Source organism: Prinia subflava, chromosome 6, assembly GCF_021018805.1.
Source record: "Prinia subflava isolate CZ2003 ecotype Zambia chromosome 6, Cam_Psub_1.2, whole genome shotgun sequence".
Taxonomy (NCBI): Eukaryota; Metazoa; Chordata; class Aves; order Passeriformes; family Cisticolidae; genus Prinia; species Prinia subflava.
Genome location: NC_086252.1, coordinates 31,339,461 through 31,358,242, shown reverse-complemented (window position 1 = coordinate 31,358,242; position 18,782 = coordinate 31,339,461). Strand labels below are relative to the sequence as shown.

Here is an 18,782-nt window from a genome sequence, read left to right as displayed (position 1 = left end):
GAAAAGTCCAATCAAGAATGTCAAGTTTCAGGTGGTTTGGTTTTTTTTGGTGGTTTTTTTGTTGTTGTTGGGTTTTTTTGTTTGTTTGGTGGGGTTTTTTTGTTTGTTTTGTTTGTTTGGTTTTTTTGATTTTTTTTTTGGTTTTTTTTTTGGTTTTTTTTGTTTGGTTTTTTTGTGGTTTGTTTGTTTGTTCGTTTTTGGTTTTTAGGTGTTTTTTTCAGAAAAGGGTGTTTCAACAGTTTACACACAGCAATTTAATACTCAGAATTAATTGCATTTAATTATTAACCTCTAATTAACCTCATTTAGTTAGAAATTGAATAATTTGTCAGCGTTAGAAAGTTAAACTTGTAACTTGCTGCTAGGACACTGTGCACAGAGCAGCCTGCTCTCAAAGCGCTTTATTTCCTGCAGTGTATTTATGGAATATAACACACACGGCTCTTTGCTGTGTGATAAATACCCCGAGAAGACAGTTAAAGAATTAAATGTGTTCCTGTCAGCGTGGACAGAGCAGATAACCTCGCTGTAGGGAGCCCTGCAGTGTCTTTATCTCCTCGCTGTGCCGCAGAGCTGCGGCCACCAGCCGGGGGCTGCTCCAGAGGTTCTGTGGCCAGGCCAGCTGCAGGGGGAGGGCCAGGGAATTCCAGTGCTCCAGCTGGTGATGGGCTAGTGGAGATCCATTCAGCCAGGAGCTGTGCCAGAAATGCAGATGGAGCTCTGAAAAGGGCCTGCTTGGGAATAATGGAAAATGCAAGTTCTCCTGCGTGAACGCGGCACGCAAACCGCGACACGGAGGCAAGAGGTGTGGAGTGAAAAGCTGCTCCCCAAACAGAGGGTGAGCCTGTTTATTTCATTTTTATACATTTGTGGGTCTGGTTGTGGGTTGGCTTCTGGGGTTATTACCCCTTCACACCACTGGCCAGACCAGCTGTCAACCAACATTATTTTCAGGCTAGAAATATGTAAACAAAGGACAGTGAACAAAAACAAGAAAGGCTCTTTATGTTCCAAAGTGTGAGAAAGTGAAAAACTGACCTTTAATATTGCACAGAAACTAAAGAACTGACTCCATCTTATGAACAGTAGAAGGCTTTAAAAAAACTCCGAAAAACCAGGGCAACCCTCCTGGACAGGAGTAGTGATGGGATCCCAGGTCTGAGCCCAGGGAGATCAGCTCCACCACAGCTGATGTAAAGAGAGCACTCTCCTGTGGGAAGCTCCTCCAGTTCATAATGGGAATGGATGAGGGGAGAGGTAAAATTTCTTCGACCAAAGCAGATCATTAGCTGCCTGATTAACTTTACTTCTGAAGATAGAGAAGTGTCTGCTGAGAGAAAGAGCTCAGTAGCGTTTAGTTGTCAGGTACCACTGACCTAATTGGAACAAAAAGAGAAAAAAGAAATGAGAAAAAAGAAGTGATATCTATTAAGTTCTTAATAGACCCTTATAAATTCTTAACCCACTACATGAATATGCAATAAATCATATAACTTGCACCCACCTATACACGAGTTGCAGGCTACAGAGGTCTGGATGTGTTCTGTGTTACCTTGGTAGTGCTTGTGGACTGACTGCATTGCTTTTGCTGGTGAGCATTCTTAATCCTGAAAGAGAAATTAATGATCAGCTTTCTAACAAATACTAACTCTTAGGGTCACATTTAATGTCCTTCTCAAAGCATTTGCCTGTAATCCATATATGTCTGTGTTCATTTAAATTACCTGGAATGGGAGTGGTGCACAGTTAAGGTCACTCCACAGACCCCTATAAAACATTTATTTGTTTAATGGAAACCTGCAGTCTGTATGTGTGAAATAGATGCCTGATATGGCTCTTTGTGTTTGTGAGGATATCTGTGCTCTGTACCACTGAGCAATGCAATTTTTTTTTGTTATTGAATTGAATCAGGGAAGATCCAGATCTCGAGGAGGTGTTGAACCAGTTACTCCACTCAGTCTTGGGCACATAACCAAATGTAGACTACACTTGCACCCTCTGAGAGGGTGGATTTACTGTGAATCCTATCCCTCCTCAACATCTACAAAGATTTGCTGCCTGCATAATCTAACACAGGCTTCTTATCCTTGAAACAGTCCTGGATCAACATGAATGTGTTGTTTGTTTTTTTTTTTTTTAATCTCAGCCTCCTTATTGACTTTATAGCTCTTACAAGTAAAATTTAATTAAAGAGTGTTGAGTAAGAGTCATTCAAACTAAAGCACCATTATTAGTGACAGAAATTCTGTAATGATTTTGCTAAATTGGTGATAAATTTCTGTAAAGGTAGAGGAGCTTTCAGAGAACTTGATGGTCAGTATAGAGATCAAAGGGCTGTTCTCTTGAAAATGTGACCTATTGTGCATCTCTTATGACAAATAAACCACATTTTAAAAAACAAACAAACAAAAAGACAAAAATATATTAAAAGGGGATTTAGATGTTCAAAATGGACATAGTGCAGTAGTGAACAGAGGTTAGAAATCATTACAGCAACTGAGAATCTGGCCAAGTGGATTACAGTGAAATAGCCACTGCTTAGTTAAAAGTCTAAGCAGCTCATTTTGATTCAAGTCAATATTATTTTTAAAAGAACACAAATGTGAATTTGACCAGGCAGTTCCTCATATTAAAGGTGCTTAAACAATTTTATAACTCCCACTTACTTAAATTAAAAAAAGAATTGATCTGTTTTTACTCATTATGTGCCTAATCATTTTAGGTTTAGTCATTTAATTCTGCACGCTGAATTACAAAGGAGACATATTAAATATCAGATAATATGGAAAATTTGCTCCACTTGAGTATGTGAGAGGAATATAAGTAGTTTATATCAGGTATTTGATGTAAAATACCTTGAATTTCATTGTTTTGATTAGAATGGCTTCAGTGCACATGGAAAGGGTAATGATAGCAGTTTCTGTGGTTTTGTGTGTCACATTTATGGAGGTGTTGGAATGCCTGAAGATGCAGCACAGGGATGGTGCTGAAGAATCATTCTGGATCTGTGCATCTCATTGACTTCTCGGTATCTCATGGGCTTCATCTCACACCTAAATGCATCCAGCTTTAGAAAGCTTAGGATTCTACTGCCCACATGTGTTTTTGCAGAGAAAGCACTAAAATTATGTCAAATATGGCCAAAAGACAACCTTGGTGTTATTGTTGTCCCTGCAAAAGAGCCTAAAAGAATCTGTTGAATTTATAGCCTACACCCATGGGCTGTTGACCACTTGGTTCATCTCCATGAACAAAGAACTCTGCAGGGTTTCATAGTGCAAATAACTGAAAATCTGCAGTTTGATCTTTGCTTAAATATATATATATTTATGACATACTGGGAACATATATGTCAAATAATTAGCAGCGCATATTTAAATTGACTACTTAGTTGTTTCTGGATACAAATCACACAGTAATGAACTAAACAAGGTTTACAGAGATCATTAGAAAGATTTTCATCATAGCTGTATTTTCCTAGCCACCTCTTTTCAGATACATCCAGATCAAAGGTGGGAGTGGTCAATAGGATTAGGCAGTAATCTGTTTTTATCAATACCTAGATTTTCCTAATAGATGATTCCTTCTGTCAAGAGTATTTTCCTTTCACAAAGTTCATAGGCAGAGCTTTTCTTTAAAAAAATAGTTTTATTCACTGGGGCAGACTTTCTCAAAAGAAAAACATCTTTCTGAAGATGACATTCATAGTCATGTTCAACACAGTAGGTACAATAATAAAGACATTGGAAATTAGGCCTGCTGACCAGAGAAAACATTGCAAAACGAATTTTATGTGTAATAAATCATAGATCTGGTTTGTTTATCTTTTTATTTCTCTGAAATCACTGGCTTTCTCACAATTTTTTTTGGGGGGGGTGGGGGTCACAACAGAAGCTGAGAAAATATGCAAGTGTTCTGTCAGGAAGTTTTGAAAATTGACTTGTGGCCCACACAGTGGTGTTAAAAGAACAAATCCAGCCGAGTCCTTTACTTGATGTAGTAAAGCTGGAATAGTTTTGCCATTCTTAAATAAGAACTGATGCAATTCAACAAGTAGTTGGTGTGTTCAGGAACAATCTACTATGTACAATCAGAGCACAAAGTAGTTCCCTGGGAAATATTCAACATCAAGAACAAAAGTAGGAGTTAATTATTTTTAAAATAGAACAAATGCTTTGTAAGAACATTCTACAAATTAGAAGGATGAAGAGAGATTCTAAAATAATTAAATTGAAAGAATCCCCCCAGCCACCTCCACTTAATGAGTCACTTCCCCCTACAAAACAGAAATAAGGCAGTGAAGTATCAAGCTGGCTCCTTCATCACTGGAGTCTGGAATTGCTGCTTCTCATTAAACAAGTACCTCCATGGGAAACCTGTGCCTTTCTATTTATAAGAAATTACTTGGCCTGAAGGGAAAGGGTCAGCCTCACTTAAATCATTGCTTCAAAAATGCTAAGGCAGAGTTTCCACTCACTGGAAACCCCTCTGTACAGCACAATTGAATCCACCATGCAAGTGGATATCAGTGGGGATGGTTGGCACTGTTTGACTCTTAAGAAGTAAAACATTAATCCAATGGCTGAGAACTTTATCCCAGAGAAAATGCCCAAAGATAAAAACGGGCTGTATGTTTTTCAAATATTTTAACTGTCCCACAGTCCTTTTCTCATAGCCCACGGCATGGCAGGGGTATCTCCCATCTGCATTATCCATGAGGAACCATCCCATCTTTCTCACAGAAAAGGCACTGGCCCCATTCCTGCCTCCTTGATCACAAAAAACCTTGTCTGACTGCCTCTGACTAGGCCAACAGGACAGCTGGGAAAGCAGGTAAATCTGCTGGCGTTGGCATTTCTCAACAGTGCTGAAAGGAGAGTGGGATAAGTGAATTTCCGTAAATGAGAGTTAGCAGTCACTTTGGTACAGGTAGAATGAAAGGAAGATCTTTTAAAATACAGACATAGAGTTGAAATACCTTGAAGTAGGTGGCAAAGACTAGACCTTTATGTAACTGTCCCAGAGAAATGTTTTAAGCTGTCTTTGTTGCACATCACTCTTTAAACCTAGCTTCCATCTCAGGCTATGAGGAGCACTGATAGTGTGACAGACCTAACAGATCAAATGGTTGAGTCCACTTTTTAGAGGAATATTAAGATGTGCCCCTTTATCATCCAATTTTTGTGTTCTTTTCAAGTAAGGACATGTCTTTTTGGGTATTTGAGCATGAAAGGCTTAGCCTGGGGTCTTAGGCAATAAATTAATGTTCCAGTGAAGGCAGTCAACCACCTGCACAAATTTAGCCTTTGTCATTCTATTTATTGTCTGCAAATACAGCACCAGATTAGATGCTTCCTGGAGAGACGAGTTTGGTGTGAGGCATTCATCACTTTGTTCCAGCTTCTTTGAGATCACCACGAAGCACTCCCTTGTACTAAATGAATAGCTCTCTTATCATGACCTTTTAATCACTTCATCATGAAGAGGTCTTTTACTTGCTACAGGAGTCTACTTCATGATCCCACCATCAAAGGGACCGTAATGTCATAAAACGGCCACAACAGAGACCAGCACAGAAATGTGGCACAATACAGGAAATTAGTGAAGGTAGACCTCGTTGGCTGCAAGCAGCACCATGGCCTGCTAATGGGAAGTGCTGGAGAGGATAACTGGCTGTGAGCTCCATTGTTGGGAAGTGCACCTGGAGGTGATATTTTGCTCAGTTTTGTCACAGGGTAGTGGAACAGAAGGGGAACAGTGTAAGCCTGTTAGCAGGGCCAGCAGAAGCAAAGAAATCATGGAGATGTGGGAGATGAATAGGGCATGACCAAAAAGGAAGTTTAAAGATGAAATTTAGCTGTAGTCATACTTGCTGAACTTACTCCTATGGAAAAGATTTTCTTTTCATGATGTACTTAAAACATGAAGATACTGGAGTTCACACTGCAGTGCAAACTGAGATAAGAAATCTAAATTGTGGTGTTCAAATTACTTGAAGAGTTTAAACAGGGTTTCTGGAGAATGTCTTGGAGGGATGGAGTCCTGGTCATGTTGGAATGGAATAATTAAGGTTTGATTGCAGTACAAGAGCACTTTAAACACATGGGTTTCAAAAGTGGTTGTGAAAGCTGGTCATAGCTCAACCTGCAGGCAGATAAACACTCAAAGAGAAACAAACAGTTGTTTTATCATGAAAACTCTATAAAAGGCTAAATAAGGAATTTCTTGCTATTAGAAGACCCTGCCATTAGCACACAAAGATTCCCTGGACTCTCCACCACCCAGAGTTACCATTAAAGGTGTCTTGATGTCACAGTGGGAGACTAAAGGAGAGGAGACTGATCCTGAGAGACACCCACTGCCTTCCTGCTGTTCCGTGTGTCATAGCCACACCAAGCAATTCATGGTGGTAGCCAAGGCAGGGAAAGGCAGGTAGCTCAGGTACAGCTACTGAGCTGTCACATTGCTTAGAAAAGAGGTTTTCATTCATGTCTTTGATCCTCTAGAAGAGAAAGGCTCTAGGTTCCACCCTCTTCTGCCTGAATTCATTCGTCAGTGCCCTGAGCCTGTGTGTTCCAGCCCATGCCCACACACTGCAGGTCTGCTTACTGCTCTCCCTTCCTGCTGCCTCTTCTCCTTTGATCTCATCCTCTTCATTTGCAGTCCTTTAAGGGTCTCATCTCTGTTTTGTTCTGGATTTGTTCTTTCTTTTTGTTATGTCTCTTTTTTCCCATCCTGATATTTTTAGCCCTTTCTTTTTGTCTTCTTTCATCTTGCATGCTTGCTGGTTTAGCCATCTGCTTCCCTCAGCCCAGTGTTCTTTTCCATTTTCCCTCTGCATTTCTTCAGACCCACAGGCCATTTATCTCATTGCTTCTCCTTTCTCCAGCTCCCCAGGGTCTTTTCGTCTCCTCATGCAATTTGTAAGCAAACAGCAGATGAGCATCCTGTATCTGCTTCCGAACTGCTGCCTGAGTGACTCAGATTGTCTGGAGAAGAAAAGAGATATTGAGGCTGTAGTCTTTACTTCCAAATTGACTCATCACATGCTTTGATTTCCTTTTGTGTCCTCATCATTTCAGGCCACCTTCAGTTCTGTTTAGTTTTGTGCTCAGAACCTGGACATTTCATTTATAGGGAATGTTAATTTAGAAAAAAATTCTGGGTAGTTTTTTAAACTTTTTTTCATCATATTTCACACTAATCAGTTGATGCATATTTTTTGTAAATACCACAACATGTACAAGTGTGCCTCTTCAAAACAATGTGTTTCTTCTGCATTTGGCAATTTTCTCTTTAGCAGTCTGTTTGAATAAGTACAATATGTGACTCACCGTGGAAAAACTGAAAATAAAACCAAATCTTGAGTTGATTGTTTCTTCCACAGTACCTCAAAGAGCAATTAAAGCATCTCAGAACACTCTGAGACGACTTGATGCAGCTTTGCCTTTAACAATCAGTTTTTTAAAACATATTTTGCTTTCAGTTAACAATTTTTAGTATGTATGGAGATACTCAATCCAAATTCCCTGTAGATGATGCCTTTTGGAAGGATATGAGTAATCCATAGGACCTTGTAAAGAGATCAGACTGTCTGAAGTGTCAGGCATATTAAAGTACTTAAATGCATATTTTTCTAAGACAGATTTGGATTCTCAGCTGCATTGACCAGAGGCAGGCACCCTCACCAGTCTCATATTTCCATGGAGATAAAAGTTCTGGTTGTGCTGTCAGAATTTCTGTCTTTTGTTTCCCCTCACGCTTGTCCAGATCAAAATGCACATTCACACTCTAAAGCTGCCTGCAAATCAATTCAGGAAAAGAGAAGTTTCTATAAATCCCCAAATACTCACAAGTCCAAATTTTGATCACACTGAATGTGAGTGTGAGGATGTGCTTGAAAAGGAGGTGCACATCCCCGTGTATCAACCAAAAAAAAATGCTTGAGGCTTGAGATTCACCAGTTTCACTGTCATGTAACAATGATTTCAGTCCAGTCATTCCTGTTTTGTAATGCTGCAGGTGAATAAGCCAGAAAAAAAAAAAAAATTTTTTTTGTCATAAGTCATCTCATACAAGACTCCAGAAACATATTTTACGTGATAGTGTAACTAATAGAATTTCAAATGACAGTGATATGTGAGGCTTTCAGAAGTGGCAATGCAGAACATTCTTTCTTGAATAATTCACGCATCTGAAGTTATTATATATTCCAAACTGATTGAGTTGCATATCCAAATGATGGTCTATCAGCTGTTGATGTAGGAGAAGAAAAAGAAGTTTCTGCATTTATTCTGAACTGTGATTTGTATCACGTTACTCTTGGTTATATGAACTGAGTTTAATTGATTGTGATTTAATTTACATTCTGCAGTGGATGTCTTTTTCTTGAGATAATTAATCTTATTGAAAAAATTCTCTGTGAACAGCTGAGGCTCTAAGAGATTTTCTAGAGGTGCTTTTTTGTTTAGGCCTCCTTGACAGCCTTTTTTCTTACAGATAAATTACATGTCTCAAAATGTCTTGCCTTTATATTTATTTTGGTTTGGCAGCATATAGTTGTTATGGCTGGCAATATTTCATACCCCAAAGAATTACTGTTAACCATAAATTACTACCAGGGATATGCAGTGGTTCTTATCAATCATGAGAAATAATCAATGCTGATTGAAACAAATAAATATGATGCTTTTCAAAGTTATAACCTTGTCATATAACTTCAGTGCTCAAATGAATCAAGTTCTATCTTAAATTAACTCTGCAATTACACACAGAGTTTTCAGAAACCAGATATTTCACCAAAGGGCCAAAAGTGTGGAAGACTGTATTAATATTTAGACATCAAGAGTGGCAAAATTTGCCTCTATTTTTTTTTTTTTTTTTTGCTTCTAGAATTGGGTAGAAGTGATAGGATTTACAAATGGGTGGTAATTCATCATCTCAGTATTAGAGACTCTTCTGTTGATTGTTTCTAAGAGTTTGCTCTGAAACCAGTTGAAGAATATGTTGTGCCATACTATTTGAAATGAGAAGTCCCCATTGCTCTCTCTGTCCCAGACATAATCAATCTTTAACTCATGTGGCTTGGCTTACTGAACCTTACAACAGGAAAATACCAGTTCAGTACTGGAGCTCCAGGAGCAGAAGTGCCACTTCACTGGAGCAGGGTGTGAAGCATTTCTGGTGTGAATCCCAAAGTGAGCTGAGCTTTGGTATCAGTGCATATTCTGAGGTCTCACTGTGTTTGTTGCCATGGCATAAAATCAGCAGAATTCTTTGATCAATGTTATTTTCATTAATATGCAGAGCCTGTCACTTATTGGTGTGGAGTGTGGTTTTCCAAACTCTTCACTGACAGTGTAGGTGTTACCCAGGGTTTCATGTCCCTCTGTGGCTCAGAATTCAGTGCTGCAGAGCTCTTTCTTCACTTCTTACACACCCAAGGAAACAATCACATGAAACCCAACCATGGCCATGCCATATTTAGCTGTTCAATCCCATTGAGCAGCAGTTCCTGTGCTGGAGAACACACAGAGTCAGACTGGAAGGGCAAAGGGGGAAGAGTTGAGGTGAATGATAACAGAATTTTAGAGAAATTTGGGTTTCATTATAATTTTATTGATACCATTAACATTATTAATTTATTTAGCACATAAATTGCAAAATGAATGGAAGTTTCATCCAGCAGCTGTGCTTTGCCTTTAGCAGTAGTCATGCTGCTTCTAATTTAATCTTTTTAACTCCCTCACAGGTTTTACTAACGGGGTGCTGAACATCTTGCAATACAAAGATAAGAAAGGAATATATCTTTTTTTATTGTTTTGTGATCAGCACATTAGATACTGATTCCATTCTCTTTGCTCTGCAGTCCCAGCAAGGTCACGTGTCTTAAAGCTCATAAAAAGGAAATGAGGAATAGGAGCTGGTTGTGTGAATGTTAATCTGGTTTTTTGGAGAGCAAGAAGTTGCTGCTTGGAATCCTGATGGATAAAGCAGAGATTGCCCCCTCCTACTGTAACTCATTTGCTTTCAGCAGACTTTCCACAATGGAGAGAGTTTGGCCAAAATATAAATCTGTGTTCTCCAAATGTGTATCAGAATAAGGAGTTAGTAATGGCATCAGAGACCTGCTGAAAGCCTTTTCTCATTTTCATTGCTAGAAACCTGAATTACACCAGTATTCTCTGAGCAAACTTGAGAGTAAAATATCACTAACTACAGGAAAAATAATTTCAATAATTATTTGCCTAATTTATATAAAGAATATGCATAGACTTTGTCTAATTTATTACAATTTGTATGGGCTGTGGTTTTTATATGGGGAGTGAACCTGAATGTATGTTAACTTTATGAAAATATATAACGTAGGTATTTTTTCTGGCCACAGGCCAGAAAACTCTGTATTTATATCAGTAATCCCTTCAAAAGATCTCCATAACCTTCCTGTGCTTCATTACATCCCCTCATATTCTCTCCACTCTGCATCTGGTCCTTGCTCATTATTTGTAGCTCATGGCATGTTCTGGGTATTCCAGTTTTCTTCCATGGGGCTTAAATCCTAAAGGCAAAATAGGACGCAATATCTGTTTATTTATATTTCTTTTTCTAAATTGTAGCCTTCAGTGGAGGTTTCTTACAGACTGGGATTTGTGAATGAGATTCTGTTTGTCATTTGTGGTGGGTACTCCATTGCATGAATGGCAGGTGAACGAGGAGTTACTTTTTGCTTGGCCCTCTAATCACTTTACCACGGCAAAGGCTTTTTGGTTCAGTTTTCAGCATAAGCAGATTTTTCAGTAATTCTTCAAATGCTCAAATCAAGTGTAGAAAAGAGGATAAAGGCAGAGCCCTACTCGTGTTGCTGTTTTTCACACTGAGCACAGGCAGCTCCCGTGGCTGGCACCCACCGAGGCAGTTTGGAGAGGTGCCAGGCTAATGCCATTTCACCAACGTGTTATGAAACATCTTCACAAGTGGGAAGGGCCACGGATGAATGGAGAAGTGAGTGTCCTTGGCAAGATGTATTCCTGTTTACTCCCCTGCTGCACTGTGTCCTGCCTCCTGATTTCTGGGTTCACATGCATTTTGTGATGTGCAGTGTAATGCAGGTTATTAATTAGGAAGGGTCACTTTTAGTTTTAGGTAGTCCTTTTTTTTTCAGCTGAGCTTAGGAATATTTGTTCCTCCTTAACGTAGTAGATGTGGTGGCCTGAAGAGATAAACGAGAAGATTTGTGGGAAGAGGTAATATCTTTTATTAGGCCAACTGATGTACCTGGAAAAAATAGAAAAGCTTTCAGGCACAGAAAACCTTTTCTAGGTCGGGTTCTCTCATAGCTTTGAACTGCCTAATAATTGACTTGTGCCTGTGAAGCAATAAAAGGAGTTTTTTGATCTTTCTCTTTTTATGAGTAATACTGTTTGAGAGGCATCCATATAATGCAGGAGTTAAAACTTTACCCAGCTGAGGTTTTTTTGTGTCCAAAACTGATTAAATTCTTTGACTCATAGAACAGGAATATAGTCATTTTTCATTCGGACTGGTAGTCTCTTAAAATTCTAGATTTTGTTTTTCATGGGATCAGAAGTGTAAATTAACCCATAAAAGATCTGATAACTCACTGGTATCAGATCAGAGATCTGCATGGTTTTAAACCTTATCTGACAAAGAGTCTCTTTCCAAATCAAAGAGTATGTGTTTGGGGATAAGTGGAATGGGAATGATGGAAAACACTGTAATTTCACTTTTTTAATGAGTCTCTGCTGCTTTTTTTTTTTTTTAACTAATGGGAAGGGCATGGCTGTTAAATAGTGTATTCTCTTTGCTATGTACACTACAAATAGATGAATATCTATGTTGTGTGCATGGGCACCATTTGGCTGTTAAGCTTTGGAATAACTGAAAGTATTCCTGCAGGTGCTGAAATTTTCAGTGTATTTTGTGTACTCTCACTTTTATAGTTCTTGCTCAGACTGAGTGCTTTTATACCTCGTGAGATATCTTACTGGAATTTACAGAGTGTAGCAGCACTGAGAACTGCAGAGATGAGTCCAGACTGCAGGTGTCTGTTTGGGTGAAAACAAAAATACAGGACAGTCACTCCACTGCCTTGCAAAAAGCCGTGCCAGCAAGAGGGCATCATTATTGCTCTAAATAAATAACACACGAAAGAATGTAATTGGTTTATAATACAGGGAATGGATGAAGGATGCATCAAGGTGTTTGGCATGCCCAAGCTTTTTGGGATTATAGTGCTGTGAGGTTCTAATGTCATCAGCTCTCTTCCATTTCCCTGGAGCTGAGAGCTCCCATCATGCCATAAAAATACTGCTACTGAGATTTTCTTGGCAGCTTTTTAGCAAAAACACTATTCTGCTGAGAAATGTTTTCCAATTTACCCAGGGACAGTGAACTGGATATTTTCTGGACCGTATTGCAGAATTAGTGGAGTGTGTTTGGCAAAGTGTATAAGGCACTGTTTTCTTGCATTTTGTTGGGCTGAGTTCCATGGAATTATTTCATTTTTAGAAACCACAGAAAGAAAAAATAATTCCTTGAAAGGCAGAGAATGAGGGACACATGAAACTCCAGAACTCAGGTGTTGAAAGAATCACACCTTCATCTAAATGTGTCATCTAAAAGTTCAGATCATGATTGATAAGTGTGTTTTTTATTGTTGGCTGTTAGCTGAGTAATGGATTGTTATTTCAATACATTTTGACTGGAGCAATTTGTCTTGAAATACTTTTGTCACCTTTTACTTTTAGGTCCTTTGTAGTGGAGTTCTGTAATTTCATCTTTTTCATACACAAATGCAGCTAACTTTTTCAGTGTTGAGCAGCACCAGATGAAAGCTTGTCATCACTTAATAAACTGACAAAAGAATGAATTCAGAAGAAATATTTAATATGCAATGGTTGTTACCGACTGCATTCTGTGGCAAAAGAAAAATTAAAGAAATTGTACTGAGGGGGAGGTATGCTGTCTGTCTGATCTAAAAAGCCATTTTCACAATTTTTAACATTTCAGAGAACATTTTCCAGTTATCATAATAGAAGCAGGCAAGTTACTTACTTGCCAGAAAGGCCTCAACCCTAGCAGTCATACATGCCACTTCTGAAGTTAAGGCTCCTCACAGTGCCCAACCTTAACATGTATAATTAATAAATTATACCGGGCCATTTTCCTCTTTTTTGTTTTCCTCAGCTGATATGACACTGCTGTAATGCATTTAATATTTTAAAAGACTTTTCTCTCCTACATTGATTTTCTTCTTAGAGATGTTTTGTGTGTCCATAACCATTAACTGATTCTCTCTGTATGTAGAAGATGAATATTTTTCACTACAACCAAACTCTTTTCCTCAGTTTCACATCTCTTATTTTGGTCAATTCAGTGACCATGTTGAAATATTAGTCTTTTTGCAGTCTTTTGATAGCACCTCAGTTAGAAGGCATGGAGTACAAGAAATGTCTGAAACATTTTGGGATAGGAATGGCTGCACTTAGGGTTTGACTGTTGCACACAGTAGCCAGCCCTCACTGTAAATAAACTGTGAGAGGGGTCAGTGCTGCAGGAATTACCAGGGATTTTTTCTGCAGGGCATAATTCCCCAAGCCTCTTCTGCAGAGGACACAGCTGGTGGCTGTGTGGGAGCTTTGATCCAGGTGTTCTGAGGGTCACTGGTGCTCCTCCCTGTGCTGCCAGATGTTGTGTGATGATGTTAGGGAAGAGCTGTGTCCCAGCCACTGACACAGCTCTGTGCAAGGGAAGCCAAACAGGTTAAGCCTTTGTACTAAACCACAACAGCTTCCTAAGCACTTTCTGTAAAAGCCAGGCTAGAAAGTTTTTTTTTTTAATGTCCTTTTTTATTGAATTTGTTTTGATGGTGACTGTGTTTCAGTGTGTGGCTCTTGCAAGCAAGATGAATTAGGAAGCTTTGTACTTGTAATTTATACATGGTTTTCCTGTTAAGAACTGAAACTGAGTAAATCGAGAAAAATGTCAGCATCTGTCTGAAAGTGACTTCACTGTAGTGTTGGTCTACACTAGAAGTGGAGCTCTTTCAACTTTTTTCAACAGATATTAATGTTTCTGCATAAATGTTTAGACAGAAATGTTACACAAGGCAGGAGCAGAATTTCCACATGATATATGAAGTGTTGTTCTTGTTGTCACAGTATATTTTCTGTTTAAGCTGTCAGAATGACTTATTAGTTTAGCATTTCTTGTTGAAATATATTCTGTCTAATAATTTACTTTTTAAATATTTCTATTCAAAATATTTATCAACCTTCCATGCATTATCTTTGGTACCAACTTTCCCTTTTCCCACAAGGACAAGAGGCCTATTTCTCTTCTTTGTAAAAGCTTCTTTAAAAGGTGCTGGCAAGTGCCCATCTGGATAACCTCTGGCAGTGCAGAAACCACCATGATTACACCATTTGTCTCTGTTTCAGTCACACTTCTCAGAAGAGGCTGGTACCTTGCATGACAAAAAAACTTTATCTTAAGCTGTAATATAAAATATAAAAAGGTTTGGGGCATACTTTGTAATGTATGTATGATGCTTACTGAAGCAACAGTTCTGACATTAAACACAATAGGCTTGGAAAATGGAAGTTATTTTTGTCTCAAAGGGAAATTTTACAGAAGGGACATCAGCTGTTGCACAAAGTGGAGTTACTAATCTTAGACACCTTTGTGGGATTCTTGCTGCATCAGCCAGAAAAGATTTAGGGCATGCTAAATTCTTGGCATGTGTTGGAAGGGAAGTAAAAATGAAAAGGGAGTCAGTGGAAGGATGTTTCAGATGGCTCTGTTATTGAATGGCCTCCAGAAAAAACAACAACCTCTGAAACCTTCTCGTGTGCTTGAGTGACAAATTCCAGTGGCTCTGTCCATGCAGGATCCCCCTTTGCCATTCTCTTTGAAGGAGACACTGAAAGGTTCCCAGAGCAGAAAATACAACCTCAGGAGTTCCCAACACGTATCCATGTCCAGGTTTTGCCTTACAGCTGCAGCTGTCCCCAGCTAACTGGGATTAGCCTGTCCAGAGATAAATCCTGCACCTGCCAAGCAGACGTGCTGTAAATGTAGACATGAAGCTGCAGTAACTCTAGTGGATGTAATCTAATGGTTTTTTTCTGACAGAAGTTTACATTAAAAAGAAGATTTCTGCTTACTTCAGTAATAGTTAGTGGTAAATATGTTTCATATTTCAAGATCATGAACTAAGTTCAAATCATATTTAAACTAATATGGAATTATGGAAACTAATATGGAATTATTATTTAAACTAATATGGAATCATATAACTAAACTAGAAATCTGGTACTTTCGTGATACAAGATGTAGAGGCAAAAAATGAGCTAGGTAAAAACCAGTCAGTCAAGCCTGGAAGAGAGCAAAATCCACTATGTTATTCACTGTCTGTGTATAGACAGATGTTTGACTAGAGAGGATGTGTACCAGTCTGCTTTGATTTGAGCCCTTTTCTGTGGTGGTCTATCACATTACACACTGTAAGTGCTCTTCTGCTCCATTCAGAGATTCCTACAGGTTTGGAATCCAGAAGTCACTGGTAACTTGCTATGGAATGAGAAAGGTTTACTGAAAAATAGTTCTTTGTTTTACCCAGAATGACAAAAAAACCTTCGACAGACTTGTCCTGAAAAACAAAGGAAGGCAGCCAAAACCAGACCAAAACTTATTTAATGAAAGCCACAGCAAATGGAGCCCCACTAAGTCCAGGGTTTTTCTGTTCTGTGAGCCACACCTGGGAGGATCTTCAGGCTGCTCATAGCAGGTGCTCAGAAAAATTCCATATTATCCTGTATTGGTCTGCATTTCAAGGAGAATAGCTGTGATGGCTGTGCAATCACTTTGACACAGCTTGATGAAGAAAAAAGAGTGTGGGTTTTTTTTTTCCCCTAAGGCGTATGCTCAGTGGGTTTGGTTTGGTTTGGGTTTGTTTGTTTTTTGTTTTGTTTTGGTGGGGGAGGTTGTTTTTACTGCTTTTTTTTTAAGCAGGAATGCAGGTTTTTCTAATTGGGCCACTTTCTGTGCAGTTGTTGTACAGTTACAGTGTCTGGTTAAGTTAACAGGTGAGTAGGTGCGTCCTTCCTACATCTTTCAAAACCTGATTCAGGTCTGTTGGTTAATATTAATCCAGTAAAAGATTCTTCAGTAATAAAGGTACTGGTGTTTACAGGGTTTGAAAGATGGTGACTGCCTTTATGGTATTCTGTATTTAATCCTGTATTTTGTCTTGTAATTATTATTTCTTTTTTTAACAGGTTTTTCATTCTTCTTACACAGCTTCATATGTGATTTACAACATACACACGAGGTAAGTCACGTTGTTTTGTGTCATTGTTGGTGGCTCTATGCATGAGGTGATACCAGTGTGTTCAAGTAAAAATGTTTCCCTTTTTTCAAGGGAAGTTTGGGAGTTAAACCCTCCAGAAGTAGAGGATTCAGTTTTACAGTATGCAGCCTGGGGTGTTCATGGACAGCAACTGGTAAGCACAGTCATTAAAAATGTATGGGCTGAGGTAATAACAAAAGTGAAAGCCTTAAGATAAGTTGTGTTACGTATTTCTGCACTATGCTAGCATGCTCCTATTACAGCTTTTAGGAGAGCTCTATTTATTTGTTTATTGTTTATTAAAAATATGTTTTTCCAGGCTGACCCTCGATAAGCAAATGGTTCAGTTGTTGAAAGAATCATCTAAATATGTACTCAAGTGATTTTCAGGATAGCCATCTTTATGGCTACTGCTGTGTGGGAAGGAACGCTAAAGGTGAAAAGCAGTTTTATTGTAAATGCGATATCAATGAAAACTGTGGGCAAAAGCTTAGCATCCAAATGTGGTGTGATGGACTCATGAAAAGTGATGTTTTCATTTCAGGAGGAAAATTACTGCCAAGGTCAGCTGTGCTGCATGGAATTCATAATAATAAAATGAGATGCCGTGTTTCATGTTTAATTTTTTTCCAGAAGTTTTACCATTTTTAATGAACATTAATCATCCATGGTCATCATAACCAAAGTCAATATAAGAAGAAAAAAAATTGCGGTTTTTGAGCAGCAATGATTTTAAGCTGACCTGTGTTTGGAGTTGAAGGCAAGAGACTGATTAAATCTTCAGTTCTGCATAAGAAATTCAGATAATCCTTGTTACAGTGTTCTAATAAGCTCATTAATGCCCCAGGCATGATCCCAGGGCCTCCTTGCACATCGAGCTTGTTCATGTAGAGAGGCTGTAAGCTGAATGTCTAGAGAATATACCCTGTTGCTTTATATCATTCATCAAGATGATTGGAAAGTAAAAAATGTTTCTGGTGGGAATGTCTTGCATTAAGGAAGTGGAGGCAGGTGAGAAAAAGTAATTGGAACATGCTTGGTATGTTTTATTAATTAACCACATTGATTTATTAATAGTGAGAGCATGGCAACAGGATTAGTGGTAATAAATACATAGGTTATTTACCAGGCAGCATTATGGGATGTGGCAAACCACGTAGGTTGTAGTAGAAAAGAGAAGCTTTTGCAAAATTGAACAGATTTAAGAAATATTTTAATTAAATTACAGTTTGTAAGATTTGTCTGTGCTGGACAGAGGATCAGTAATCTAAAGTAGAACTGAAATTAGGTGCAGTGATCACTGAGAAAATATCTTTTGCTTTTCCTGAGATGTCTCGTAAGAACAGGGTCAGATTTACCAATCATAAACCTCAGAAAAATAAATCAGAATTACATTGTCTTTACATGCTTTGCTTAAAATGTCATTCTAAAAATATGTATGGATACTTTCAGATACAGGCACAAGTGGACTCCTATTACATCTCAGAACTGAAAAAAAAAATAGGTGATCATTTTAGGTACAACCTTTATCATCCGAATTTGAAAACATTGGCATAATTCATACTGGAGCGAGGATAACATTACTCATCTTTGTTAATGCCCCTAGTAAAGTTAATGTCATGCTTTAACAATATCTGCTCTGCTGTGCGTTTTATGCTGCCATATGGTCTGCAGGACCAGGAAATGATAACTCTGAACACAAAATCTTGTGTGCACTCTGAGTGGCACCCAGTGTTGCCATAGGGATGCTCACCTGCAGGAACAGCCCACTGAAGGTGACTCCAGGAATTGCCAGTTGAAGGGAGCCCTCTGAAGCTGTTTGTGTTCAAAATGGGGTTCCCAAAGTGACAGAAGTGCCCTGCTGCATCACCCTCCCACTTCAGCAGCAAGCCAAAAATGTGGAAGGAGCATGAATGAATAAAGACTGTTGTGAGTAATGGTTGTTGCTGCTGTCCAAAGGAACATCTGCCTCGAGCAGAAGCAGGACAGAGAGTTCAGTCCAGCAGAACAGGTTAGGCAGAGCAAAGATGTGTGGCTGAGGACACATTGCCACGATGGTTCTGTTATAAAATTGGTCATTGGAACAAACACTGCATTAGTGGGTTTTGAGTAAAACACTACAGGAAGCAACCAGCAGTGAAACAGGGCACAGAGGAAGGAGTAAAGGGAATCATTTCATCATCCATGATGAAAATCCAGCAGTGGCTCTCAATGGAAGGTGCCTGGGTGCAAACAAAGCTGCAGTCTCACAGACCCATGCTGCCAAACACACTATGAGTGGTTTACCTTCCTGAGCAAAACTTACATGTCCTTTCCATGGAATAAGGAAATAGTGATAATTCATGAGTTAAACAAGCAATGAAATACTTACTCTAAATAAAAAATCATACTGTATTAACCTAGGTAATCTCCC

General features: G+C 38.8%; 1 protein-coding gene across 2 annotated transcripts in view; it reads left to right on the top strand.

Annotated features, from left to right (window-relative positions):
• Nucleotides 1-18,782, top strand: part of DPP10 (dipeptidyl peptidase like 10) — a 429,398-nt gene that overhangs the window by 351,919 nt on the left and 58,697 nt on the right. For both annotated transcript variants that reach the window (XM_063400940.1, XM_063400939.1), the window contains exons 6-7: nucleotides 16,299-16,351; nucleotides 16,442-16,523. In XM_063400940.1, coding sequence (XP_063257010.1) covers nucleotides 16,299-16,351; nucleotides 16,442-16,523 — 135 coding nt within the window. The remainder of the gene's footprint in view (nucleotides 1-16,298; nucleotides 16,352-16,441; nucleotides 16,524-18,782) is intronic.